This window comes from Alternaria hordeiaustralica, assembly GCF_023758085.1.
Source record: "Alternaria hordeiaustralica strain BMP 2776 chromosome Unknown scaffold_9, whole genome shotgun sequence".
Taxonomy (NCBI): Eukaryota; Fungi; Ascomycota; class Dothideomycetes; order Pleosporales; family Pleosporaceae; genus Alternaria; species Alternaria hordeiaustralica.
In genome coordinates this window covers 479,809-507,589 of record NW_026056781.1, presented here as the reverse complement: position 1 = coordinate 507,589, position 27,781 = coordinate 479,809, and the positions used below count along the sequence as shown (strand labels likewise).

Below are 27,781 nucleotides of genomic sequence, written 5' to 3'. Positions count from 1 at the left end.
CCACGGCCTACTCAAACACCTAGCAAGGAATCAATCCGCACAGCCATCATCGTCGGGCTCATCATCAGTCTTCTTGGTGTCATCGTACTGACCTACCTCCTATATCAACGCCGCTTACGGCGTAATGTAAAAGCTGGTAAAGCCATCGGAAAACGCGAAGTAGGAGGATGGGGATGGGAGAATAGAGCGAGACGAAGGATCAACGACGAGCAGAAAGGTCTAGAGGTGGGCGTGGTTCGGGAACCGTTACCAGTATATACGAAAGACGTCGAGCGGGGCGAGAAGAGGTTGGAGATGGGAGTGGCGAGGTGAACGTCCTCTGTTGCTGCCCTGCGTGGCAAAGGTAGTCTGCTGAAGGTGTGAGGGTGATTGTGCTGAACAGGGCGAAACGAGTGGACACTCACAGCCACCGAAGTGCAGCTAATTGCTGGTGTTATCTCGGGTATCCTTCTTATAATACTTTTCGACTCTTTCGATTTCCCTTACTTCTTGACATGCATACACATTTATCCAGTACGGTAGTACTTTTCTTCGTGTCCATTCGCACCGTTTGTTCCGTTAGCGTCTCCATCAACATCTTCCCTTGCCCTCACTGTCCCAGCTCCGGGACCCAGCTCCTCACCGATGACCATGCCGCTGAAGTTGCCGTTTTCGTCCATGTATTCATCCATGTTCTCCGCTGTTATCCAACCCGATGCGCCGGGCGCTGAATCATCCAGTATGTCGTCGCCATCGTCGTCGCTGCCATCTGGATCGGGATGCAGATCAGCGCAAGTGTTCAGCGCATTGAACAGCTCTGTGATGCATGTCTCGGTGGGTTTCGAAGTGTATGATGGTGGCAGTACGGTGATTTCGAGCATGTGGATGTCATTGTCTTCGTTTACGGTTTCGGCATCGTTGAGCGAAATATTTACGTATAGCGCCTCGATGGTGGACTTGTATTTCATCGTTGCGTGGAGCGCAAGGGATGGGAACGGGATGGATACGCCGACGGGCGAGGGTGTGCTCTGGAACAAAACGACATTTCTGCAGTCACATTTTAGCATGATTCATGGCTAAGCAGCAGCCGGACCTACTCTGAAGACACCCAAATGTCAACGCCCTCGACCAGATCCTCTTCGCCCTCGCGCTTGGAGCTGAATTTGCTGAATGCGGCATCTTGTTTAAGCTGATCGGCAGCTGTCACCAGAGTCATTCCCTCATAATGAGCATGTAGGACGGGTTTTGCGCCAAAGAAGGAAGTCGGGGTCTGAGATTGGTGTTCTGATAGCGGGGTGAAGTCGTCTGCCTTGGGGGCGCTGTCGAGGTGTTGGAGTGACATGGCGGGATCTCGTGGAATGCGGTGTGTGGTGCTTATTATGGGAACAGAAGAAGAGAATGCCGATACGTGATTGCAGTGCGAGCGAGCTGTTGTTGATGTTTAGACGTGTATAGGCAGCTAATTGCTGAGGGACCAAAAAGTCGCGGGAGCTAATCGAGCGTCATCGCCCCACCTCGGCTTGGCAGGTACCAGATGCACGGCGCGTGTCCGACTTTCCACCCTCGCCGCATGTCCTTGACGATTTCGCAGTTGCGCTTCGCATATCCTTTCACGATAGAGAGAGACCGCTGGAACAGAGCGCAGTTGTTCCGCTACCGACATCGCCCCTACTGTGTTCTCCACAATGCCCTGAACCCCCATGCTTCGATAGCTGCGGCATCAGAGAACAAAACCTTCGCTTCCTCATAAAACAACTCCGTCGCGTTCGCGAACGATAGCAGGCAGGCTCATATCGCACTTACTAGCCTACTAATGCCTGCGAGAGCGTAATGTCGTTCCCAACAACGCCCATTGCCAAATTGACTGGCCACGCCGGCATCGTTCACGCAGTCGCCTACTCCTCAGGTTCCCAAACCTACATCCTAACCGGCTCATCCGACCGCACCATCCGTCTTTACAACCCCTCGAAAGCACCGCCTACTTCTACCGCCCCAACATCGTCCTCGCAACGACCCCCTGGCCTCGTGAACAAATACACAGCGCACGGCTATGAAGTCCTCAGCATCCATGTGAACTCGGCCAATGACAAGTTTGTCAGCACAGGTGGAGATAAGACAGTATTCTTGTGGGACGTGCAAACGGCGCAGACGATACGCCGGTGGACTGGTCATGCTGGACGTGTAAATCGCGGCGTGTTTGGAGGCGAGAGCGACAGTATCATAGCGACAGGCTCATTCGATGGCACCGTCAGGATCTGGGATACCAAATCCAACGCATACAAGCCCATCATGACCCTATCAGACGCCAAAGACAGCATCTCGGATGTCGCCATACACGACGCGGATATTATAGCAGCGAGCGTCGACGGCCGTGTTAGGAGTTATGATATCAGGATGGGCACGTGTCAGGTTGATGTCGTGGGACCGAGCTGTACGAGTGTGGCCGTTAGCAAGAAGGGCACAGAGCTTCTGGTTGGCTCGTTGGATTCGACCGTCAGGCTCATGGATCGTACCAACGGCGAATTGCTCAAAACGTACAAGGACGGTTCTTTTGTGAACAAGGACCTGAGGGTTAGGAGCACTCTTGGTTTGAACGACAGCGTCGTCGTCAGTGGCAGTGATGACGGTATGGTCTTTGCCTGGGACATGCTGGAGGGGACGTGTCTGCACAAATTCAAACACTCCGACATGAGGGAGGTCAGAGGTGTAGCGGCTGCACCAGCCACGAAGCCGAAGAAGGACGTCGTGTCCGCTGTGGCCTTCTGCAAGACGAGGCGTGAGTGGTGTAGTGGTGGTGGCGATGGCAACGTTGTTGTCTGGGGCATGGGAACCTGAACAGGGGAGATGCCTGATTTCGCCATTCATGATACCCCTGTAGAAGTACCCCGGATCTCGTAATTACCAACTATCTTGACCTTTGAATCCGACTGTAAGCTTCACAATGCTCACCTCATGAGCTATCATATCTCGTCATGCTTTCTCACTCACCTGGCTATATTTCCTTATCAACCCAGTGCAAGTTTTTGGGCTCTCGATTGCAATATTTTGTGCTTGCATCATACTTGAGATTTAAATCGCTTCATGGCCTGTGAGCGAGACGGGGTGGGACAGGATGTGCATAGTTTCAGGCTAGAAATTGTGGTCGTAGATAGATAATGTTGTATTTCATGGACGTATATGACAATCTGAATCGTGGGAAACGTAATGGTGGTTGACAGTCTGGGAAAGAAACACGAAAGAATGTAGGGCCAGGAGAATGCGGATACCCAACAAAAACCGGTAATAAGAGTTGAACTGGCCATTGGGGGTAGAACAGTGTATAGGTACTGAAAACGGAATAGCGCATGTCATGCGTAACCCAAGCGGGGCGATGCGAATGAAAATCGCTCAAGTGTCGGTAGGGCTGTAAGGCTGACAGAAAGCTTGCTGTTGGTGATCCGAGCTTAGGCGACGTCTGCGGCCTACTAATTATGGGAAACTCTCTAGTCGAAGTATTTGACCGTACGACCTATCTCATAGTTGTAAAGATCTGTAGTTGTCGAGCCTCGTGGTCTCTCTGGTGGGTAGTCAACAGGGCAATTGTAAACTTTGACAACAACACCGCGCTGGGGAATCCCTAGAGGAGTTAGTCTGGTTGTGTGTTCCTGGAGCGAGAACTCACTGGTGAATCGATATCCGTGCCATGGGTTCCAGCGCCCTGCTGTGAACATATGGGGCAAGACCGACGGAAGATACTCTCGAGAGGTCGTGAAGGCCATCAGAGCCAGAAATATCGGCAGCTCACCCACGACTCCGCCATATTGAACGTGTGACGCAGTAGCGTTGGTATGGTATATGTCAGGTAAGAGCAGGTCTGCCGCCCCGTTTTGCAGTTGTACACGAAGCATGTTGTACTGGCCAGCATTGGTCAGATAGGACGATTCGGGAGGGTGCTGGTGATAGTTGAACTGCAGTCTGTGGAAAACGTCGTGAACGGGCGGATTTCGCGCATCTCCTTCCAGCACCCAAAATCCAGCACCGCATTCGTAATACACCGAAAAGGTTTTGTACCGTTGAGCATGATGAGGAAGCTGGGGAACTTCGCGTATCTGCACCCCATCGCAGAGCCAAGTCTTGCCGGAAGCACCTACACCGGGCGTGAAGTCGTGACTCGCATAAGGGCCTGTCGTAGGCTGCCAGATACCATGAGCATCATACTGGGCAGGAGTATTCCCTAGGTACTCGTAAATCTCGTCGATCTGAAAAAGGTATGAAGGCTGGAAGAATCACTTTAGTAGGGTACACATCCATGGACCTGACGCGACTGACCACTGGGTTGGAATAAGTGTTCGACATTGCTTGCTACTCGTGCAGTAAATCCCGATGAGCGGCGTAGTTCTCGTGACTGTGATGTGGTGCTCTCACCCGGCTCCAGACCATCACTGCCCTCTCACTCGACCCGTCTTTATCCTTCTCATCGCCATGCGGCTCTGCGTTTAACGAGTTGCAACAGAAACCATCCCAGTCAAGAGGTCAGGCGACAAGCTCCTACATGGCAGCAGTGCGGGACGGGATTTCTGATTGACGGCCAAGATTTCGGAGCAGCCCTCTGATAAGCTAGAGATGTCCTGAAAGGGGCATGGCGCAAAATCCTGCATCGGCTGCAGCAAACGTATATGTGGGCTACAGGTAATCAGCCCAGTTTCCCCTACCCCGCTGTGGACATTCTCACTCCCTGGTCGCTGATCTATGTCGTTGTAGAGCTGCCTCGGGTTTGCCGGGAGGACGGTATGGGCAAGTAACATCTGCATGTCTTGTGTCGTGTTTCCTGTCCTTCGAAGACTGTGTTCTGTGAGAATGGAATCTTGCCATGACAGCATCATGATAGCAGTAGTGTTTCGGTAGCTGTTGGCCTTCGGCTGCATCTCAGCAAAAAGCATCGGTGTCAACCGGCCGTGGATCGCGCCCAACGTGTCCCATCGCCTGCAGCATAACAGCCGGTCTGAACCGGCGAGCCAACAAGACGGAGTGGCACAGCGCCAACCCAAGAGAGATCAAGGGTGGATCCCTCCTAGCGAAGCGCCTTGCGTGTGCCGTCCGTTGCACGGCACTTGTTGCGAAACAGTGGAAGAGCCATCTGTCGAACAGTCTAGCCGAGAGACGTGGCCAAAGCCTGTTTTATGTTGATCCTATGGCTGCAACGTGAAGAATGTGTCGTATTCGCGAAGATGTTGCAGCCACATGCACTGTGATTGCCACCAGAATTGTTGTGTCTTGTTTGTGAGTGAGTGGAACATCGCTTCGCAGATCAAGTATGAGTAGGGCTGAATAATGTTGCGTCGTCAACTATGCATGCTTTTTTCCCGTGTGGTCAAACCATTGCCGCGATAAGATGTGCATGTATCTTGAACAAAGATCCGAGAGGTGCGGCTCTGCGAGAAAGAGGGGTTATAAAGCCGGCGTACGGACATTGTGGACCAACGTTCCTCGGTGGGCGCGTATTGTATTGATCGACCGGCAAGCGTCTCCGACTCTTTGTGCCCGTTCGGCGGCTATTTGAAGCGACATCTAGAAGTTGTTACAAAATACGTCTCGAGCAAGTGGAAAGGAGCGGCTCCCGATGTATGAAGGGCGAGTGTGTCTTAAGTAGAAAGGAACCGGCTGACAGACTAGGCGTGCGGCCCCAAGACGACCGGAGGACCTTTTTCTGCCTGTTCGCCTTCTTTCCTCACTTTCAACTATGCCTTATGCTCTTCATTGGTGAGCTTTTTAAAGAAATTGCCGCTAATGTGCAATGGATAAGTACCCCTTACCTAGTTGGCGGCAACAACCTGCTGATCGAAGCAGATGGTTCCTGCAACCTGCATGATCGTGGAACTTCTTCACCGGACGACGACCCTTGTCGTCTCGTGTGTTCGCCCGACAGCAACGCAAATTGGCGGGAATTACGAACAAGCACTCACCGGTTGACATAGCGGCCCAGGCACACGGGATGAACTTGCCACGATGGAAGTCATGCACACCTTGACGGCTCAACTCCCAATCAACAGACTTACTGCTTGTGTGAACCGCACGGAACGGAGCGCTCTCTATCGAATCGAACCCCACTGCCGCGCCCGGCGGCTGCTGTCAAATCCGGAAGCCGGTCAGATAAGGCAAACTGACAATGTGACCCCGCACCAAAGCCTCGGGCTTCTGAGCGGATACCGCAAAGTAACAGTCAAGGCGGCATGGCCGAAAGAGGGGCGTATCACAGCGTGCGCGGCTTTGATGTCCTGGTGGAGAGGCCATTCGATCGGAATCCTGACACTATACAGGCCTCAACAAAGGATATCCGCTCACCTCAGCGTGGGCTTGTCTCGATATTGGCATAGAGCACATGAACAGGAGCTGTTTGGTGGTAGTCTATGACACATGCGGCACAGGTAAGATGTCTGATTTGAGACGCACTAATGACCAGACAACGACTGACTTGGTCGGTAGCAGTATCCCGAGTGGCTCCAGCCGCGATGAATTGGTCGTCGAGAGCCCAGAAAGCAGGCATCCATTGGCCAGGACCAGAACGCCGCTCCTAGAGGCCTTTTGCGGGAGTAAGATCTGGGTCCATGGCGGGCCAAACTGACGAGACGGGCCATTGGCGCCGCGATCGCGAACCTATGGAGCAACCTGCCAAGAGATCACCGGCGGTACGAGATGGACTCGAGGAAGTCGAATGATAGCTCAGCCGAGCCGAGATTGGTCTCCATAATGGGCCCGACCATGAGGTGAGGGTTTGGACACCTTATCCGGTTCTGCGGCATGCGATGGTGGAAAGCAACCGTCGGGACCTGGCGGTACCCGGGCTTTGGTCCGAGGTATACATGACCTAGATGCTTCTACGCCGTATGCTGGCTCCCGTCACATTCGGATCAGGCTTCTTTCATGTCGCCTGAGTTTTAGCAAGTCTCCACCAGTATTGAGATGCTTGCCCATGCCGTCAAAGGCTCAAGAGCTCGAGTAGGCGCGTCGGTACGGCAGTGTGGGAGAGAAGCGTGTACGAATGGAGAGGCCCTGCAGGCATCGGTATGGACCCAGCCGCTAGGACGCGTAGGAATGCAAGTAGCGCGTCGGTCGGGGAAGGCACGGCGCCTGGCTGCAGGAACAGCCATGGACAGGAGCGTCAAGTATGACGGTGGATGAGCAATAGGTGTAGGAGGCTGGATTCAGGGCTGGACATGAGGTCTGACGCTGGGATGAAGTCTGGTACCGGCTGCGGAAGCTAAGGCAAAGACGCGGTCTTTCCTCCTGGCGATTCGGACACATCGCCGCCCGACCAATCATGACCCACCCGCACCACGTCAATTGTCTGCCTGAAAGTGGCCCGCACGACGGCAGACTGTGCTCCGGACATTGGCAGTTCAGGGCAATGTCCTAGCAACTCGCTATCGCGGTTGAGAATGGCGGCGAGTACGCCACCCAGCCTCTTCGTCCGATGAACGTGGTCCTAGCTCTGGTAAAAGGGGAGTTTCGCGTTGCTTTTGCAAAGCTGACCCTACACAGGAGAGCTCACAATGACGGCAATCATCACGTCCAGAGAAAATGTTGTATTGCTCCGGATGTGTACTGAGGAGAGTCCGTTCTAGCCTTGATACCAAGTCGCGAGCCATTCATCTTCAAACCAAACAAGGGCGTGTATACGATAGGCGGAAACTGCTATTTGCCCCCCGGGTCTATCATTCTCTCTATTCACAGCAGACGACGCCTCTCAAGCCTTCGGATCTATAGGATAATGCAGAAACTGCAATCCTTCTCGTTCATCTTTGCTGCGGACATGTTGCGCGGAATCTTGAGCCTGGCTTAAAGTCAGCGTGGTCCACGATGCAGTTTGCCTAGAAGTCTCACGAGTAAACCATATGTCCAACCAATACGTCCTTACACCCGCCAACCAACGTCTCGATATCGCGCCTGGTTTGCTCAGACTCTTGAGCATGCGCCTTCACAAGTCGGGTCTCTGCCTCCAACAGCCTCGCCCAGCTCTCCTCCACCATCTTCACACATCGATCGACGGCAACCTGCGCACTACATCCCTCGTTCCATACCATCACCGGGATGGCAGAATCGATATCGCCGTCGTCTATCTCCTTCCGCAAGCTCACAATGTCGTTCCAGAGGAAGTCGGAGATGGCTACTTCGCGCGTTATGGCTACTACAGCTTCGTGGTTCCAGATCGACGGTGGAAGAGTGAGGTTGTAGGCCCATTGCATGACAGCAATGCACGGGTTTGTACCAACCGTTCTCAAACGGCGCGCTGTATATTCCTCGAGAGTAGACATCCCTTGCGCCCATGTAGCCTGAGATGTCTTGACGCCGCGGATAAAGTCGTAGATGGTTTCAGCGAACCGGTCACGTGCTTCTACAATGCTTGTTAGCTAATATCTGTCTAGCATACTGTGGATGGACGTACCTCTCGACTGGCCCTTCTGCATTGCTCTTCCTATGTTGACCCATGGACCGCAGTTATGCAACCGCCCCGGTGCCGGAACTTCGCCAGAGAGTTCTGGCTGCAAGCAATGTCGGATGAAATTAATTGTGTCGTCACAATAAGCTTCAGTCTTGTCACGATCATCTGTCAGAGTACCGCAATCGATCTCGTCATCCCAGAAAAAGAACTACAGTGTACGTTAGTCGACAATCGCGATAAGGAATTGGGCCAAGTTACCCAGGCCACAAGCTCTCCTAGAATAACAAACTTCTCCGGTTCCACATGTGTCCAAAAGTATCCCGCGCAGAGTCCGTTGTCTACCCTACGTTGCTTCTTCCTTTGGCTCTCGGTACTGATGAACGTTTGGAAGTATCCCTCTAGATGCTGTCTCAGCACCAGAACATCCGGGTGCACTTTAGCTGCCCAATCCGTGTATATGTAATGCACATCCGGAACATGGATTTCTTGATCGCGAAGACGAGCAATAATCCTGGTGCGATGGTCTCCGGGCTTGGTCGGAGCTTCCTTAGCCGCAGAGGAGCCGAGCTGTTTAGAGCTGTCGGTGAACTCGGGCATGTAAGAAGATCTCGATCTCGATCGCTGGAGTGGGTAAGTGTGATGATGCTGAAGAAGGAAACAACAAACGATTGAACAAGACTTACGCGTCTAAAGTACGATCTAGGAAGCGACGTCCAAGAGCTAAGAATACTAAGAATCGCCATAATGACTCAATAAAAGGCAAAAACCAAGTATATTGTACAAGACAATCGCGGCCTCAGTAATATAGTAACGGAACAGAGGTCTTTGTATACTCTCATACCACGCCGTTCACATGCTGGCCCCTCGGTAGTCACTTCCCCGTCGCCTGGGGTCTCGAGGCGCCGTACCATTCACATAAAGCGCTCTTTCACTGCACCTCCGGTAAACGTGATCCACCCCCGAAGAGCCCCCAGAACCAATCGCAACATCTCAGGCTGGATTGAATTGACGTAAGCGAGGCGTTTGAGCACAGTCCACATGTGTGCTATGTAAGGAGCTATGTAAGGGTAATGCGTTGTTACACGGACTCGGCTGTCACTGTACGCCACGTTTCCGCAGCTGTGAGACACGAGAGCGTCCAGCTCCGAATCACGATATACCACTGGGGCAGATGAGACGGCCACCGATCGTCTAAACCCGCGCAGGGTCATCAGCTTGAGGTTAAGTCTGGAACTACATCTCAGCCACCACTGAAATACACTTGCTGACTGCCAGTCCTTTCGCTCAAAATCATTGCGCATTGGCTTGTCAATTACATCACGAGCTGATAGGTTTTGCGCCACTTTCCTGCGACTGAGCCACTCTCAGGCAGCTCTCAGGATACGATTGATGGCATCGTATAGCATCGCGGTATGCACCATGTCCTGTCAGACTATAGTGGCGTCGCCCCGATGAGTGCCTGCTGAGTCATATCTTTAGGCCTTCCAAGACACGGACCCATGGCTTCACATCCGCAGCGCAGGGGCCGAATGCTGAGTACAGGTAAATTACGTAGAATCTAAAGAACTACCCTGCAACTCGAAGCACGGAATAAGAGATACGCCAAGTCATACTGCCGATCTAAGGACCTGCGCACGCACTACTGCTTCCGTAGCAATGCAGCAAAATGTGCCGAGTATCTTGAAGTGTTATCGGCATACAGCTCGTTTGGATGCAGCTCGTTGACCCTTACATAGAGGCCGCATGTCCGATAAGATAACCGAGCCTGCCGAGCCACAATCGGCTTCCCGGGTCTACTATGCCACCCAGTCACAGGCGTAGTGGCGCTTTGGGAAGTAAGACTACTGGACAATGCAGTTATGGCACATAATCACAGCACGGCGATATACAAGCGGTGTGCACTACAATACCCATCACGCGCTATCAGAATACAAACGTGTAGTGCATGAAGGGGTATTGGAAGGGTTGGAGGATCATGTTACCGTACGGTCGTCAGACATTGGATTGTGTGCAGTCGAATGGGACAGGTGGAGCGAGGCGGCAGGGGGCCATCTACTCGAATATCTAGAGAGGACAAATAGAAACTTTTAGGATATCATGCGTCTATCTGAGACATATCTTCCGATGATCAACCAGGCATGGCTCAACACCATTCGCCATGAACCTTTACGCCCAAAACCCAGTAAGCCGGGTGACCCGATGGCTTTCACCACCACATCAGATCATCCGAGTCCGCCTGACCAAAAGTCTGCATGCCCCCAACTGCTTTGGCTCAGTGGCAGCCACAACAGCATCCTACGTCCTCTTCTTCGCATTGACGTTCTTGCCTGCGCCTACCTTGACTCTGCCACCAGCTCTGCCCCGATCGCCTGTCAGAATGCCCGGCAGATAATTGTCATCCATGAGGTCCCTCGTCCTGGTCCTCTTGTCCTCTTCAGCGCGCTTAGTGTATTCCTTCTGGTCTTCAGCAAGGATGAGGTCTCGACCCCAGCCGCCTTTGCCTCCTCCCTGACCATGACTCCACTTGGTGTTTGCAGTACCGGCGATGGGCTTGGGGATGCTGTATTTATCGCCACGCTTGTTGTACTGGTAGTTCTTGGCTAAGTGGATCTTGAACTCTCCAGCGGCGTTTGTAGAGCAGGAAACCCTTTGTAGGGTTGCTTGACCACAGCGGGGGCAGAATTGCTTGTCCATTTGCTTGACGATGTTGAAACAGGCGTGGCACCGGAGAACCTTGGCGTTGACGTTCTTGATGCGTTGCATGTTTGTGGAGAGAAGTTGGAGATTCATCTGGAGCAATACGTTTTGCATCGCAAAATCGATCGTCATGGTTGCTACGTCCAGCTGGCGATTGGCTGTTGTGTGAATTTGCGGTTGGATGGCTCCGTCCTTGGCTTGGTGCTCTGTAAGGTTCTGTGGGGTAATCCAGTCGCCATCAGAGTCAGACTCCGCAGCTGAATCGTCAGTCGTAGGGGGCGTAGGTTGTTGAGTGGCGTGACGGGATACCGAGAGGTCCTCCATTTCCTGCGCCAGTTTTGATTCGTCAGAGCTGACTTGCTGGGTTTGTAGATCCTGCTGGCTGGAGGTCTCAGGCGCGAGTGAGAGCTCTGTCTTCTGCTCGATGTGGATGTTGGTGGTGGGCACCTCGACCGCCGCCGATTGGTCGATTGGCCCCTCCTCACCAGCCTGTTCTTGAAGCTGTTCTTGAGCTTGCTCTTGGACCTGCTCTTCGATCTTTTCCTCCGCCTGCTCTACAGCTTGAGAATCGAGCTCTCCTCTGCTCTGTTTCTCAAGTTGCTCGTGAATTTGGTCTTGCACCTGCTCGTGAACCTGATCCTGAACCTGTGCAACAACCTGCTCATGTATTTGCTCCTCGACTTGCTCCTGAGTGACAGCTATTCCACCTTCTTCTTCGTCTACCTCGGCTTGGACGGTCTGCTCCTCCGATTCATTGGCTTGTTCCAGGCTGCTGTCTAACTCCGCTGCGGGCTTGAAGTTGAACTTAGTAGATTTGGGCGCTCTGGCCTTCGCCGCCCGCTTGCCTGTAGGCTGCTCCCAGCCTTCATCAATATCCTCTGGTTCGACAGATCCGGAATCGATCTGTATGCCTTCCGTCGCATCTTCAGCGGTATCTTCGGTAGTCTTGTTGGCTGCCTTCCGCCTGTTCTTGCGCTTCTTTGCTGAGGTAGAAAGGCCCCCACTCTGCGATTTCTCCTCGTTCGACTGCTCAATCTCTCCAGGCCTCCTCTTTATTTCTCCTTTGGGTATTTCTCTCAGGCCCCAGTCGCCACCGTTCCTCTCACAGTGCACTTCGTAAGCCAGGGCTAGGATACCCAAATCCTGCCTACTGAGTACCGCATGATCACCTGTCTTCTTGCTAAACGCAATGACTGCATCGTAGCTTGCCGGCTGAGGATTCCGTATCTTCAGAAATGGGATCAATGTTGTCTGTACACGTGACCGTGTGGCTTCATCGCGGATTTCGGAGAGAATAGCAGGAGTAGTCCATAGTTCTTCCGCGGCGTTGATGATAGTAGAGATCGATACTGTGTTCTTGATCAATGGGCCCGTATCCAAAATAAGCGAGTGAATGGGCTTTTGCTGGGCCGCAGTGGGTGTTGCCATTGCGCGGTAGACCGGCAGTAGTCGCAGTCCGGTAAACAGGAAGTTTCAGTTTGTTGTACGTGGAAAGTTGAGATCCTGATATTAAGTTCGGAAGTTTACGAGGTTTGGATCGTCAATATGACTAGGGCGTGCCGCTGGTGTGGTAGAAGATTTCGCGATGGTGGCGGTGGGGCCCGACTTTTTTGGTGTGAGACCCTCACGAATTTTGATTGGCCGGATCGCGCTGGTGGCAGTAATGGGAGCCTCGTGCTGGAAGTAGATGAGTCGACGCTGGTTCAACATATATTGAGTCGAACTTTTTTTGTAACACTAAGAGACGGCCAAGATTGTATTCCATAGCCCTTGATATTGTTTCTAGTCTCGTTGGTAAAGTCGAGTCTCGATAGAGTGAATCCTCCAAACGCCGCCCAATGCTAAGTCGCGAGTCTACCCCAACATCGCTTGTGGTATATCGTACACATACATCAATGACATGAATTCCATCCCGGGTTCGACTCATCGTCGTGATGGTCGCCTTACAGACTCTACGCGATAGGTTTGCTTCTCTCGTCCTCTGGCATACGCATATACGCATCGATAGCCGCACTGAAAACTGCGAAGCCTGCGCATCCCACGGCCACGGCTTGCGGCCCAGCATTTCTTGCCAATATACCCCCAGTCAAGCAGCCCCCCGCCACTCCGTTGTACAGATCGTTCTTGGCTCGGAGCCCCTCGATTGCGCACTCGGTGCCTGAGAAAATAGCACCAACTTTGGCGAAGTTGCGTCCGCTAGAAATTGAGGATCGGTACATGTCGCGCAGGCCGGCCCGTAGTTGCTGGCGTAGGGGAAGGTCGGTAAGCGGTACGGTACCGGTAGCGGTGGGGTTTGGAAGGGTAGCAGTCGCAGAGGCCGAGGGTGCTGGGGTGAGAGTGGCTGCGGATGCGGAGTTGACGCTACCGGTAGCTATCGTCGAAGGCTTGACGCCTGCCGTTGCCGTTGCGCCGGTGGCTGCGGTGGTAGGTTTTGTAGCCGGCGTGTTGACGGGGAGAGGCTGTGACATCGGGGTATCGTATCGCATCTGTGCATGTCAGTCGTGCCTTCTCTTTCTTTCGAAACTATGAGTTGTTTGGCCACATACGGAAGCCATGAAAAGCCCAAACATAGCACCCAGACCGCCACCCATTACGCCTGCCATTACTGTCTTGCCGATGCAAGACTCCATACCCATTTGCATCTATTCGCATGTTAGCCATGGTTCCCCAAACATGTTATTTGACAGCCGTGTATAGCCAGCTACGCCCTCGCGACATGCTATTATGTTCCACCGCAACTGTATAGAGGAGACGGGGTCGCACATACTGCTTTCACCATTTGCTGCTCCTGCTCGGACATGCCTGCATTGGGATTCATGGCGGCTGGCATGGAGCCCACGCCTCCTGGAAAAGCCATCTTCTTGAAGCTGATTACGACTGCGGCACGAAGCAAGCGTGAGGTACAAGTGATACTGTTGCAAAGGCGATGCGATGCGCCGCCGCTGGGAACTTTTGCGGAGTTCAGAGCGGAGGACGGGAAATGCCGGGCAGGTGGGTCTTGGCACCGCCACTCCAGCGTCACGGATGTGTTCACACATGTTGCAAGCAAGCGTTTTGTTCGCGTCGGTTTGAGGTATTCGGATTCTCATTATGCTTCTACGACGGTACATGTCTACCCGAAGCTAGGTTCCAATATGTACAATTACGCCAACGCCATGCTATACCTTGAACTTTTCCACACAGCAAACCACCTCTTCAACAAGTTCTTCAACACTGAATTAGACATTGCTGTTAATGGCGTCGCGTCATAATGCTAAATCGCTAAATGCAACTACCGTTTCAAACGTTCAGTTCATAAAATCGCCATGCGAGTAATCTTCACTCCTCGATTCCGGGGGCGGGGTGAGTTGCTTCTCCCACTCTTTCATTAGATGTGATGCGGTACGCTTCAGGTTGCTGGGTGACACCTTGGTCATATCAGGCCATGGGATGGAGCTGCGCTTTGACTCTCGTGGTGTCAGGTCCTCTTGGTTGATGGAGGTGAGCGACGATGCCTTGGAATCGTGACGCTTCGAGTGGTATCTAGTGCTGGTGCTAGTTCGAGAGCTGCCTGGGCCGGATACCGGCGAGGTCTGCGCATCCGATTCATCTGAGCTGTCCTTGGAGTCTTCCAAATCGACCAGAAGTGACTCGTTGGGCGTGTCCCAGTTATCCCAGTCTTCTTCGGATGCAACTTTGCGGATCTGCTTTTGCGGGGTCGTCGTGTTCTTGAGTGCGTGCGTCTTCTTGTTGACTACAGTAGTCTTGGGCTCGCCCAGGCCCATCTCCTTCCAGAAGTCGTCGCCAGTGGAACCTAGTTGTTGTGTGGTCTTCTTCGAGCTGGCGGACCGACTAAGGGCGGGGCGACCCTCGGACGGTTTGCGGCCAGATTTAGAGGGGTTCTTGACACCTGGTATTCCAGTATTGCCGTCCGCCGTGTTGACGGCCTCATCGCCCACCGTAGCTTGTCGGATATCCTCCATGAATGTGAATAGCCCCTTCTTGAAATCCTGCGCCATCTGAGTGCCAGCCCGAATGAGCTGCTCACGTTGTATGGTGGGCATGCCGCCCATGTCGTATCGGTCGTGCTCGCCGGCATTGACGACCTGTCGTGTGATCTCTGACGAGGTGGAAGCCCGTGCAGGAAGCTGCGGTCGGGAGTTGGAAGCGGGGTCGTCGTGTAGATCGAGTGGCTGGGGGAATGATGGCGACTGGAGGCGGTCGGGAGAGAGTAGTGATAGGGTTCTTAGATGTCGCGAGCCGCTGAAGACCTTCCGTTGGGATGTTTTGGTGCTGCTGAGCAGGTTCTTCCTGCGCTCCATCTCTTTCTGCATCCACGAATTCGAACCATCGTCTTCGTATTGGCCCGGTGGAGCATTGGCGAGCGATGTGTTCAGAGGCTGCAGCGCGGCGACCTTGCGCACCTCATTGCGACGCTTATTCGCTTCGTGATGGGTCCAATGCGTCTTGAGCGTGTTCAGATCAGCCTCTGCTTTGGTGAGCTCCTCCTTGAGTTCGAGGACATAGCGCTCCTGAGCAGCGAGAACCGCCAGAATGTTTGTCTCGGAGGTAGAATCCTCGGGTTCGGGCGAATGAACAGACGTTGCCCCGTTCATCCATGATTGCGGGCGCGACCGTGTCGAGGAGGTTGGTGAACTGATGCCCGTACTTGGCTGGATGGGGAACTGCAGGGACAGGCGTTTGCCTTGCCCGATGACGTCGACCGTCTTGGACCGAGAATGCGACGGCATGGTCTTGGGTGGTGAAGACTGAGAAGAAGCGTTGGAGTCGGGGGCGTTGGAGGATATTATTGACGACTGGGATGACGACTCGGCCCCTTTGTCGTGCAGGGTTGTCGGTGTCTGTGCTCTGTCCATGGAGTCTGCTCCTCCGACGAAGAAGATGGTATTGCTGACGTACTGTCCCTCCTTGAGCGTACAGAGAATGGTTGAGAGACGAGCGCGGCGAGCGAGTCGGTGAAGAATAAGCGAGGCGGCGGCTGGGGAGCTGCCGTAGACTTCGAGATAAAGGGCTAGAAGCGCTGTAGGGAGGCCGACCAATCGGAGAAGGAGCGACCCTCTAAACCACGAGAACCAAGACTTGAAGAGCGTTGAGCCAGCGGCGCAAGAACTCATACCAAAGACATTGAAGAGCGCATGCCACGGAGTTCAGAGCGGCAACGAGTATCTAGAGATTCCTACAGCCGAAGCCGCAGTCTTTGTGCAGCCGTCGCTCACGCGCGCCGTGCTCAGGCCATCAACAACCCAATCCAGGAACCCATCTCCTGGCTGCATGTCCAAGGGACTGCTTGCGCGGCTAGTCTCGTGACGGAGGCCCTGTGTGGAGACGGTGAACCAATGTCTGTCTGTTGAGGGCGACGTCTGCTCTCTCTTCTATCTACTGCCGCTCGCTCATTGCTCCATGGCATACTCAGACGTACAGGTCACCACACGCGCAGTCTGCTGTCGAACACATGCTCGGTCCCACATTCTCGAGACGACACTGCCATGCTGCGGAGATGAGGGGTCGGGCCACGTAATTTGACACCTCAGAACACGACCCATGTAGCCGTCAAGTTTGAGCTAGCTGGGTAGCACGTCGAGTGTCCGGTCAACGACGGGTAGTGGTCATCTTGTCCTAGACTCTAATTTTGCGGTTGCTGAGGAGAACTGCGACGGATAACATGGTGCGCGTGCCCTGGCGGTTAGACAGCCATGGAGGCCCATCGTCGCCCTCGTCCTAATTTGCAGCAACAGCCAGGAGTGCGCTGTACAGGCGGCCTGTTTCAGGCTACGAGGACTGTTCGCAATCCAGCCTAGCTGGCGGTGAGTGGCATGGTAGGTTTGACATGCCTGGAGTGCCTCGCAGCATCATGTCGTTAGCTCACGTTTCCCTCAGCAACCGGAAAAGTAAACCTCGGCGGGATGAGGCGCAGGCGATGCACCACCACACACGTCTATTGGCAAGACGGCTGACGGTTTTGGTAGCCGCTGCTGCATGACAGCCGCAGTGGGGAGCTCATGCAGGGCAACATTGGAGAGGAGTGGAATAGGCTGCTCTGGACATGGCGTCGACAAACTGATCTTGGATGCCAAAGGCTCCGCAACACTGCTCCGACGTCTGGTGCGCTGTCCTGGACATGCCCGACCTGTGTTGTTTTTCTACAGCACTGATACCTACCGACGTCATGCCAATCTCCGCCAAAAAGTGGCGGCGGGGATGTGCGTTTGTTTGACGATCAGGCTGGTTGCCTCGGCGATGATAGGGCTGGACCCTGCGCGATACTCTGATATACACCACAACGGCGGCGCAATTGAGCAGCCCAGTACCACAGCCGAGTCTTATTCCTATCCCAACCGTCTTCCGCCGAAACACCACTGCATCTATCCTGGCCCGACCCCGACCACATCCCATATCTCTCAGCCATTGCGCCTCGCCTAGCGACGTTGTAATCGCCCGCCATGGCCGAAAACTATCAAGTCATGGAGGAGCTGGGCAGTACGTTTTGACATAGCCTGGTCGATTCGCCATTACTGACCATTGCAGGCGGCAGCTTCGGAAAGGTGTTCAAAGCCATTGACCGCACAACGGGCGAGACAGTCGCCATCAAGCACATCGACCTCGAAGACAGCAGCGAAGAGCTCGCCGACATCCAAGCCGAGATCTCGCTGCTGAGCACCTGCCACAGTCCATACATTACCGAGTACAAGACCAGCTTCGTCAAGGGCGTCAAGTTATGGATAGTCATGGAGTATCTGGGGGGAGGCTCGGCCGCCGACTTGGTACGCAGTCACACCACCGACATCACATAGCTAGACTAACCGTCATAGTTGGCACCAGGCACTTTCAGCGAAGCACACATCGCCATCACATGCCGAGAGCTCCTGCTCGGGCTAGACTACCTACACTCGACCGGCAAGATCCATCGCGACATCAAGGCCGCCAACGTACTCCTCACCGACCAAGGCAAGGTCAAACTCGCCGACTTCGGTGTCGCCGCACAACTCACAAATATCAAATCGCAACGCATGACGTTTGTCGGTACACCCTTCTGGATGGCACCCGAGGTCATCCAGGAGGCTGGCTATGATTTCAGAGCCGACATCTGGTCCCTCGGAATCACCGCTATGGAGTTGGCAGAGGGCGCACCGCCACACGCTGGGTCACATCCCATGAAGGTGCTCTTTACGATTCCGAAGAACCCAGCACCAAGGCTGGAGGGCGACGAATGGAGCAAAGACTTTAAAGACTTTATTGCACAATGTCTGATCAAGGATCCGGATCGACGTGCGACTGCGAAGGAACTCCTCAAACACCGCTTCGTCCAACGCGCGGGCAAGGTCGAGGCATTGCGCGAGCTCGTCGAACGCAAGCAAATGTACGACGCCCAAAGGGAACAACAAGCGGCGTCGCACCCCAAGTACTATGAAGAGACCATGTCAGTAACTCGCAGGAACTTTTCATACAGTGTGCTAACAAGTTCATCAGGGTCGATCTCTCCCCCAGAGCCGAGGAAGACGATTGGGACTTTGACACCGTCAAGCGAGGGACCGTTCAAGCACGCCAGACGTTGAAACAGCGTCGCAAACTGGCCCGTATACCCTCTTCAGGCAACGATGAAGTCGAATCCATGATGCAACGGATGGACCTCAACGCAGCACCCTTGGGCGACATAACCGATTCACCACTCCCAGCACGACGACGTCCATCCTCTCGGAGAACTTCCCAAGCCACGGCTTTCCGCGTTCCGTCTGGCGATACACCCACCGCCCGTCGCGTCAGCAATCTCAACAAGTCGCCGTTGGGTGTCGATCTGACATTTGGAAACTCGCCATCGACCGTACGACACTTCAAGCGCGTCTCGTCCGGCGAGCGTCGTGCAGCACTTCGCTCGAACCCCCCTAGCAACCCGCCTGCTCAGAACAACCAGTCTTTCCAGCCGAACCCCGAAGCGCGCACCTTCCGCCCATCACCTCCCACGTCTAACCATCCACTGGACATGAACAACGAGAACGAGCCACCTGCTCCCGATGGACACATGCCAATCACCAAAGACGCGTTATACGGTCGCCGAGCGTACAGCAAGGTCCTGGACTCAGTATTTCAAGAGGCACATGCTGACACAGCATCGCCCCATCAACGCGACGCTATCGGACGAGTTGCGCAGGCCTGGCAGCATCTTGACGAAATCGACCCACATGGCGAATTCATGCTATTGAAGGCTATGGTGGACCGTCTCAAAAACGACACAAAGCTTGCGTACGCTCTCGGCATAGAAGTCTCGCCCGCGCAATCACCATTGAAGCATAACACCAAAACCAGCGACACTAGCTTAGGTGGTACAACTGTGCATGGTACAGGCACAACACGTGTTCGGTCGAGCACTACGAGTGCAGCTACACCGACCGTCAGCAAGTCTTCAGAGGAGTATGACCACACTCCGATTTCGACACCGACACGAAATGGGACACCGATCGCCAACTCGGGCTCTCCGCTGAAGGGACCAAAGCTCGTAATGGCCAAGAACAATCCTCACCTCAAGTCTCACAAACGCCGCCAGAGCGCTTTCGTGGTCGGCGAGAAGGGCTCTGGGGCTGATGGCCACGGTTACTTTGACGAGAAGAAACTGCCTGGTTACGTCGAGCCTGGTATGGAGCAGCAGGGGATACTGGCTGACATCCTCTACGGGCAATGGACACAAGGATTGCGTACTCGATGGCCTATCGCTTAGTGCTTTCCTCTTTTCTCCGTCTTGTAGAACAGACATGAGTTTGAGTTTTTGAGCTTGTAGCGCTTGTTCCTTTCTTGCTTGTAAGGCGTTGTCGCGTTGCTCACGCGCTGTATGGCGACTTGGATGCTACCTTCCTCTCTTTCTTTTCGGCGTTCATGGATCACATTGTAATGACTGATGAGATCGTGGTTATGGGTGGGTACCGGGGTCTTCATATCAGTCGTTCTGGGCGGTGTTTAATTTGCTGCGTCTCATCGATACATCGGCATTGGCACTGGCGTTTTGAGTTCTGCTGTGTCTGGCGAGAACGAGGGTCTTCTCGATTTTATGTATAAATAGTCTGTGGACGTGTAATGACAAATCAGCCTTTCTCGTCAACGTCGAAAGGAAGCGAACTGGACTCGTATGTGATGACGAAACTGATTGACTCACTCTGACCGGGTCATTTCCGCATCAATGTAGCCTGAACACTTTTCCTCAACGCGTATCTTGCTACAAAGAGCCCTTCGTCACCATAAACCCGCCAGCCACGTGCTCCTTTCGATATGCTCAAAGGTGGACGAGAACGCCGCTGTGCGGCACCCAAAGCAGCATAGTCCAACGCCGTCATCGTGGACCAGGACTTAGCAGCTGCAAAGGTCCCCCGCGCCGGTGCATGCTTTACCGCATGAGTACCTGGGTACCGTGATATCTGCATACCGCAAACGTCAGTGCTGTCATTGAAATGATGGCATCCCTGCTACCGAAGTATTGGTCAACGCATGTGTTCATAATTCCGCATCCCATTGGTTGCGCGACGCTTACTACGAGCCGCGTGTATCCCTTCGGTAGCGAAATGCCCAACTCTAACGCCTTTCTCCACCGTTGCAGGGCTTGGGGACTATAAGATGGGTCTCTGGGACACCCACATTGCTGGGCATCGAAGCTTGTCGGAGCTTGTTCTCCTTGGTATACATCCCTTTTGAGAGACCTAGGCTTCTGCGATTGTTAAGATGCGCATCACGACCAACACCGCCCGGAAAGGCGCACTGCTTGTCCTCCTTGCAAGGGTTGGAGCTGTACCAACCACGACAATTTCGGCAGCTGGAAACGCAGGCGCAAGCAGTGCAGATGTGTATCCTCCCGCTGGCAGTAAGTCTGATTGAAGCTGCGCAGAGAGCGGAATGCTGATGGGTTGATTGTATAGCCGAGGTCAACTCCGAACTCTTCCCGCCAGAATCTGTCGTCGGCTTCCCTGGCCGTAAGTCACCAATATTTCCTTGAGCTCTGGTCTTTGAACTAACGCAACAATCATCAGCGACCCCCACAGGCGCTGAGCCGAATGCCATCCAAACAGCACCGTCGTATCCTTACAACGATGGCGATGCATCTTCATACCCTCTGATCAAGCCACAGCCCCATGGCAGTGGCTCGCAGTCTCCAAACTTTGACATCACCAAATACTGGGGTAACTTGAGCCCATGGTATTCGGTTCGCAGCGCAGACTACGGTCTTCCTGATGCCAGCCCTCTGATCCCGGATGGCTGCGACATCACCCAGATGCATCTGCTCTACCGTCACGGCGCTAGATACCCAACCAGTGGCGCTGCGCCCGCTACCTTTGCTCAGAAGATTGCGAACGCTACAAAAACTGGTCTTGCAGTCTCTGGAGAGCTTTCTTTCCTGAGCGATTGGACATACAAGTTGGGCGCCGAGCTCCTGACACCGTCGGGTCGCAGCATGAACTTCCTATTGGGTATTGAGTACCGCCAATTGTATGGCCATCTTTTGAACAACTTTACTGAAGCGGGCACCATTCCGGTCTTCCGAACACAGTCCCAGGACCGGATGGTGAAGACTGCGGAAAACTTCGCTGCCGGTTTCTTTGGTGTACCCGAGTACATGGACGAGGTCAACATTGAGTTGCTTGTTGAGACTCTAGGCGTGAACAACTCAGGCGCACCCTACGAAATCTGCAACAACTCGAACATTGCAAATCGAGGCAGTATCGGTAGCCGTGTAGCAGCTCAATTTGCGAACAACGCGTTCAACGCCACTCTCGCTCGTCTGCAGTCGCAGGCTAGCGGTATCAACTTTACTTCCACCGACGCCATCGCTATGCTTCAACTGTGTTCGTATGAGACGCACGCTCTCGGCTACTCCGCCTTCTGCAACCTCTTCAACGAACAAGACTTCCTGAACTACGAGTATTACTTCGATCTGTCCTTCTACTACAACAACGGCCCAGGATCTCCTGTATCTGCTGCTCAAGGCAAAGGCTTCCTAGACGAATTCATCGCACGCTTCACCCATCAGTATCCTGGCGCCAACTCCGCGCTGAACGAGACTTTTGACAATTCCTCGACGTACTTCCCGCTCGACCAGTCTATCTATGCCGATGCCACGCACGAAGTTGTCGTCCTTGATACACTCACTGCGTTCAACTTGACGGCTTTGTTCAAAGGCCCACCGCTGAGTCCTCTTGGTAATGAAGGGCAGAACAGCTTCGTAGCTAGCAATCTCGTGCCGTTTGCCACCCACTTCACCACTCAGGTTCTTTCTTGCCCTGCTATGCAACCAACAAAGCAGATCCGATTCATCGTGTAAGTATACTCGTTTCCTTCGAAACTCGATACCCAGCTAACCTGGCCAACCAGCAATGATGCCGTTGTGCCGATCAATGAGTCTCATCCAGGATGTCCCGCTGATGCAAACGGTCTCTGCTCTTTCGACCACGTTGTCGAGCTCCTTCAAAAGCGCAGTGCAGAAATCGACTTCAATTATGACTGCTTCGCAAATTATACAGCACAGCCGGGAATGGACTACAACGGAAGGGCACCTAGATCATAGACTGTGCAAGAGTACGGATAGTTGTCAGCACGATGTAATTCTTTGAGTCATGCAGCACATACATATTGTTTTACTTAGGCAATCCCTGGCTAAAGGACAAAACTTTCGACTATGGCATGATAGCGCGTGTGCCTCTGGTCAGCTGCAATTTCTTCCGTGGGCCTCCTGTGACCATTCTGCCACGATAGCCGTATGCAAATCACAAGAGCACCCTAGATGCAAATCTATAGTTAGGTAGAGGGTAGCTACAAGTATTGATCGTTCACGGCAGCTTCATATATGCTCCCTACAGTCGTGGTAGGCATTTACTGTACGTACAACGACTGTAAGAGAGCGAGGTCAAGCAGCAATGCTAAGTCTTGCTATTGGTAGCTGCAGCAACAAGGGTGTCTTCATTCCAGATCTAGTCTAGCTCTATCCTGTTTCCGCCGCAAAGTCGTCCAAGAAACTTGGCGGCGGCGTAGTTTCAACCGGGAACATATTCATAGGATTGTGGTTGACGATCTGCATAACCTCGTCGCGAATCAATTCGTCAGTACCTGCGAAAACCTTTTCCACCCACAATACGGTTTTCACAATCAACATGATATCATTCCACGCCTGGAGCTGCATACCGCTCATCAGAATGCCAAGCATGAATACGAACTGGCTCCGTTCTGCCAGATCCTTGGTCTCGATTGCGGCGGCGTAGAGCACCCAGATGAGTAAAGGCTTCAAATCGTTCCATTCGACCATGTTCTTCGTGAGTACAAGGAGGAGATTGCGAGATATAGCAGCCGTCCATACTGGTGATTGACCAAAACTTCTCCAAACTGGTGCCAAGAAGAGTAGAGTTCCAAGTCGACAAACCTCCTCGACCACTTTCTCTCTGGCGTTGCCGTGGTTTAGAGGACGTATAGCCAAGAGGCGGTATATTGCCGGTTCCAGCCAGCTACCGCTCGTGATCGCAAGCATCAACTGCTCCTCATTGAAAGCTCTATCGAGAGAGATCAATTGGACTACATCATCAAAGATGGTGACAAAGTCGAGCTGCATTGGTAGCTGCTGTTTCCAGACTAACGATATGCCGTTACACGTCCGTGGGGAGTTCGATGGAGATTTCGAGTCAACTATCCATTGTCGTGGCATTGGTACAATAGGAGGGTGGTCTTGATAGAAGCTTCCTATGAGGTCTGCCCTATTCAGGCGTCAGCAGATAGCAAGCCTTGGGTTCACCCGGAGATGCTGACCAGCTGATCGTAACTCGTAAGTGCTCTTTCTCAATGGTGTCAAATCCGCCCCTGAGTCCCACTATCCTGACTAGTGCGTTACTATGTTTCTGCCAATCACTGCTGGTAAAGTTCCCCAATAGAGCCTGAAGATTGTCAGCCTTGCCGCCATTGTCCTCACACGGGCGACTTACAAAGTGGATCATGAAAGAAACCACAGCACCTATAGCTTCATCACTCGTGCGCTTCGCCGGATCGTTCATCATCTGGGTGGTGTGGCGAAGCGCCTTGTTGTGGTATTTCAACGCTATGGCATCATCCTGTGAAGGGTAATATCCGTTGCGCCTCTGGAACAAGAAGTTTTGTGAGTTGGAAAGCATGTTGTGAAAAGCTGCCGCATCGCTGAGTCCAACGGGGTACCAGGAGCCACGGAGCTGGCTAGGATGATTGCTGTCTTCGGTAGTAAAGACTACGCCAAGTCAGGAAAGAGTCGGACCAAAACGAATGGATGCACCTACTGTTCGCTAATAGGGCTCGATCAGAGTCATCAAGTTCAATGGGGTAGGCGTTGAAGGGATCAAGCTGACCGCCACCGAACCGGTCGATATCGATGCGACTCTCAGACGGATTGCGAAACTCAAGGACGATTTCATTGCGCGCCCTCTTCGTTTTGGGTTTTCTTCTCGCTTTACCGACCTCAGTCATGGCTAGACGTCGAATGCGCAGTTGCGTTTCTTCATTTTTGAGATCGTCGGGGTGTGTGAGATTCACAAAGTTGAAGCTTGGTTTCGTGGAGCGATCCATGCCGATGATTGCGGGCCGTGATTGTGGCCCTCACAGAGAGCTCGATATCTTGATATATACCCAAGGCATAAGTGAGCGCGGCGACAAACTTATGTCATCGACATTGGGGCTTCGGCGTCATATCGATAGCGAGACTGGGGCGGAGTGGCAGAGGAGCTGAAGGAGATGCCGAGAGCGTGAACATGCAGGGCAATCGCACAAGAGGGGCGTCATTCCCAAGGCTGCAGCAAGCGAACAAGCCACTCAAAAGCAGGCGACACGAAGGCGAACTCCGTGGAAGCAAACTTCATTGTCGAGTAGGGTGATAGTGTACGTTACAATTCGGATGGACGATTGATGCGCTTCCGGGGGAATTAGTAATGTAGGTTACCTGTCAGGCTCGTGAATAAGCACAGGCCGTGCAGCTGTGCTCGTCCGTCCGCCATGATACAGCATGACCAATAACAACAGCAAGTCATTGAATAAGAATGTAGCATGTGGTGCGCCGGAGCGAAGTAAGCTGCCCGTAAAGATGGCACTGAGAGTATATTGATGGTCTCAATGGAGCTCGCAATACTTTTAAGGTTGGCAACAGCAAGTCCGGTGTCCTGCGCTACGCACCAACCTCGGTACATAGGCCCATAACATGCTAACCACCCACGCATGTGTCCGCCTTCAACGCTACCACCGCATCGTCTTGATTACCATGCAGTCTCAACTCCTCCATCAAATTCGGCTCACCGAGCAGCAGCGCTTTTGCCACAATCTTCCATCTCAACACAACGCCTTCATCGATCTCCAATGGTTGCAGAATCCAAACCCTCGACGTCATGCAACTCGCGTTAAGCAAATCAGTAGGGATTGCAGCTTGAAGCTCCTCAAGCTTGGCATCTTTCCAGTCTTCCTTAATGCTCGTGATAGTCATGAGAGCCTGACGCCCATCCATGGTGCATTGCAAGCGGAATGAAAGAGAGCCGATGTAATACATTGAACGAGGATCGGTTACCCAGGTCAAGAAGATGTTGGCGTCATCCACATCAAATACAGTACTTTCCAACGTTTCTGGAGTTGCATCTCGTTGTAGTTGGTCCAAAAACCTTTGTGCTGGTATACTCAGGGCAGTGTTTGGCTGCAGATCTCGGAAAATGCCTTGGTTATAGTTGGGGTGTACAACATCACGTTTTAGCTGCTCCCATAGATTGGCAGTAAACTGAATACCATTGCTGATACAAGTGGCGATGAACCTTCGTCGGTGCTCGTCGCATTCGCTGTCCGTCTGGGCGGCAGGTAAATGCGATTTGCTTGCATCAGCGGCATACTTTGCGGGCTCTGTAGTTGGTATTGTGCCAGGGAAAACTTGGCCAACAGCGTCCAGCTCGAAGCTGTGATCTGTTGGTATACCGAGCCTTTGAAGAAAAATCATGTCGATTTTGATGACTTCGGTCGAAACCTGGCGGATGCCCTGCACACTTCCAAGGGGGAATTTTGGAATTATAGCATCGCCAGTACCGAGGCTTCGCGAAAGCCACGTCTTATTGCCCATGAGTTTGATCGATGTAGGGTCCGTCATACTGAGTGGGTATGTCTCTCCTGCCGCTAGAGCGAGAAGTGCGCTGAAATATAGCACCTCGTCTTTGTTGTTCAAGGCTTCGCCGAAGTATGCGAGGGCACGCCCACTGATGTTTATCATGATGCTGATGCGGTCTCCAAGATTCTGACAGCCTTTTCGAGCTACACTGTTATGCGAGGCCATAATACTCGATTTCATGGTCGCTGTAGGAGGTCCGCCTTGGTTAGCAAAGCCCGTGAATATTTCTCGGCCTTTGAAAGCGTTTAGGTTGATATCGTTGTCATGAGACGGCAAGTCTATCGCTGTAGACATGATGACATGGAGATTCACCCATTTCATCTTGACTATGGAATCACCCGGTCCATTCATGAAGAACGTCGCGTTGTGATTCCTGTATCGCTGCCTTTTGTCGCTCCATGGTTCGTTGACGTTGAATTCATGGAAACACCAGGCACGATCCCACTACAAGGTAAGAACGAGCAAGTCAGTGTGTGCCCCAGGATCTCCTTTTTCTTGGAGCTTCACGTACCCATCTCGCTGCGTTGATCTTCTTGTAGAAAGACAAATAGAGTGGTCTAACCTCCGGCTCCGGTAGCCATGCCTTGTGCCACTGTATTTTGGATATATCGAAGTTCTCCACGAGGTACGTCTCCGCCTCAGTAAGTTTCACGTCTTGTAACAGAACCAGCAGACGCATGCATGATCGATAAATCACATCCATGGCGGCAACAGACATCTGCTTGTCGAGAGTGTCTTCTTGGTCAATGCATAGCTGATCAATCCAAAGTCCTATGCGAGGGTTTTCTTTCTCACCCAGAATGGCATCTACAAAGGGCTTGCTGAAAGGCCAACGATCATGCGGTTCATAATTCGGGTTCGGATAGTCGCCTGAATGCCAGCAATAGGAGATCGCGAAATACTGTCGTGGATACAGGTCTTTGTCGAAAGCCCCCCGAGCGTCTGAAGGAAAGACCAGACGGAACGGTGTCTTCAGGATCGTGGTAGTTGAGCGTTGGGCAAACTGAGCAGCGACATCTGGACACCATGAGGTCAAATTTCGAAGGATGAGGCTGGCCTCCTCTTGACCTTGGTCGAGCTTGGAAAGGCCAGGCTCAAACACTTCCGCTTTGTTCTCTGGGGAGAGTGTCAATTGAAAGATGTTGTCGCTGATGTATTCAATGCTCGCGTCCCTGCTGGCCACAGTCCTTGCGGTGGTAGATTGCGTGTCCATGTCGGCGGACAGGCGTTTGATGTGTGAAGCTCAGCCGTTCTTCTCCCCATCGCCGAGGATGACAATCGCGGGGTAAGCCACAAAGCTCACCATGGACCTGATCTTTCTGCATATGTCTGAAAGTGGCTGGGAAGGGGCCCTAAGTGGAGACCCCTCGGGAAGACAGTCGGCGCCAGTCTATGCCTGGACTAGCGCGCCAAGCAGATCCTCGATAACATCGAAAATTTGCCCGGCCTCCCTTCTGTTTCTTCACGCACCATCAGACAGTTCAACACCCATCTCACCCGCATCTTTACGTCTTGTATCGATGCGACCCGAGATTTCCTATTGGGTGATTGCGATATAGCGCTGCGGA

General features: G+C 53.1%; 10 protein-coding genes across 10 annotated transcripts; 3 read left to right on the top strand and 7 right to left on the bottom strand.

Moving 5' to 3' along the window:
* Positions 1-506: 506 nt before the first annotated feature.
* Positions 507-1,321, bottom strand: J4E84_005411 (uncharacterized protein; the record flags this gene model as incomplete). Its single annotated transcript, XM_049388008.1, has 2 exons — positions 507-1,026; positions 1,077-1,321. The coding sequence occupies 2 exons, from the start codon at positions 1,319-1,321 to the stop codon at positions 507-509; spliced, it is 765 nt and encodes a 254-aa protein (XP_049244248.1).
* A 488-nt stretch (positions 1,322-1,809) lies between these two features.
* On the top strand, positions 1,810-2,814 carry J4E84_005410 (uncharacterized protein; the record flags this gene model as incomplete). The annotated part of the gene is made up of 1 exon (XM_049388007.1): positions 1,810-2,814. The coding sequence occupies one exon, from the start codon at positions 1,810-1,812 to the stop codon at positions 2,812-2,814; it is 1,005 nt and encodes a 334-aa protein (XP_049244247.1).
* A 5,021-nt stretch (positions 2,815-7,835) lies between these two features.
* On the bottom strand, positions 7,836-8,423 carry J4E84_005409 (uncharacterized protein; the record flags this gene model as incomplete). Its single annotated transcript, XM_049388006.1, has 2 exons — positions 7,836-8,350; positions 8,402-8,423. The coding sequence occupies 2 exons, from the start codon at positions 8,421-8,423 to the stop codon at positions 7,836-7,838; spliced, it is 537 nt and encodes a 178-aa protein (XP_049244246.1).
* A 2,270-nt stretch (positions 8,424-10,693) lies between these two features.
* Positions 10,694-12,523, bottom strand: J4E84_005408 (uncharacterized protein; the record flags this gene model as incomplete). The annotated part of the gene is made up of 1 exon (XM_049388005.1): positions 10,694-12,523. The coding sequence occupies one exon, from the start codon at positions 12,521-12,523 to the stop codon at positions 10,694-10,696; it is 1,830 nt and encodes a 609-aa protein (XP_049244245.1).
* Positions 12,524-13,047: 524 nt separating this feature from the next.
* Positions 13,048-13,913, bottom strand: J4E84_005407 (uncharacterized protein; the record flags this gene model as incomplete). Its single annotated transcript, XM_049388004.1, has 3 exons — positions 13,048-13,581; positions 13,642-13,737; positions 13,863-13,913. The coding sequence occupies 3 exons, from the start codon at positions 13,911-13,913 to the stop codon at positions 13,048-13,050; spliced, it is 681 nt and encodes a 226-aa protein (XP_049244244.1).
* Positions 13,914-14,382: 469 nt separating this feature from the next.
* On the bottom strand, positions 14,383-15,825 carry J4E84_005406 (uncharacterized protein; the record flags this gene model as incomplete). The annotated part of the gene is made up of 1 exon (XM_049388003.1): positions 14,383-15,825. The coding sequence occupies one exon, from the start codon at positions 15,823-15,825 to the stop codon at positions 14,383-14,385; it is 1,443 nt and encodes a 480-aa protein (XP_049244243.1).
* A 1,710-nt stretch (positions 15,826-17,535) lies between these two features.
* J4E84_005405 (uncharacterized protein) lies at positions 17,536-19,805 on the top strand (the record flags this gene model as incomplete). The annotated part of the gene is made up of 4 exons (XM_049388002.1): positions 17,536-17,572; positions 17,621-17,856; positions 17,905-18,512; positions 18,563-19,805. The coding sequence occupies 4 exons, from the start codon at positions 17,536-17,538 to the stop codon at positions 19,803-19,805; spliced, it is 2,124 nt and encodes a 707-aa protein (XP_049244242.1).
* Positions 19,806-20,797: 992 nt separating this feature from the next.
* J4E84_005404 (uncharacterized protein) lies at positions 20,798-22,634 on the top strand (the record flags this gene model as incomplete). Its single annotated transcript, XM_049388001.1, has 4 exons — positions 20,798-20,936; positions 20,992-21,045; positions 21,103-22,387; positions 22,442-22,634. 4 exons carry the CDS (start codon positions 20,798-20,800, stop codon positions 22,632-22,634), a joined length of 1,671 nt encoding a protein of 556 aa, XP_049244241.1.
* A 414-nt stretch (positions 22,635-23,048) lies between these two features.
* On the bottom strand, positions 23,049-24,646 carry J4E84_005403 (uncharacterized protein; the record flags this gene model as incomplete). The annotated part of the gene is made up of 4 exons (XM_049388000.1): positions 23,049-23,811; positions 23,864-23,988; positions 24,037-24,311; positions 24,361-24,646. 4 exons carry the CDS (start codon positions 24,644-24,646, stop codon positions 23,049-23,051), a joined length of 1,449 nt encoding a protein of 482 aa, XP_049244240.1.
* Positions 24,647-25,274: 628 nt separating this feature from the next.
* J4E84_005402 (uncharacterized protein) lies at positions 25,275-27,426 on the bottom strand (the record flags this gene model as incomplete). Its single annotated transcript, XM_049387999.1, has 2 exons — positions 25,275-26,657; positions 26,725-27,426. The coding sequence occupies 2 exons, from the start codon at positions 27,424-27,426 to the stop codon at positions 25,275-25,277; spliced, it is 2,085 nt and encodes a 694-aa protein (XP_049244239.1).
* Between the last annotated feature and the right edge of the window lie 355 nt (positions 27,427-27,781).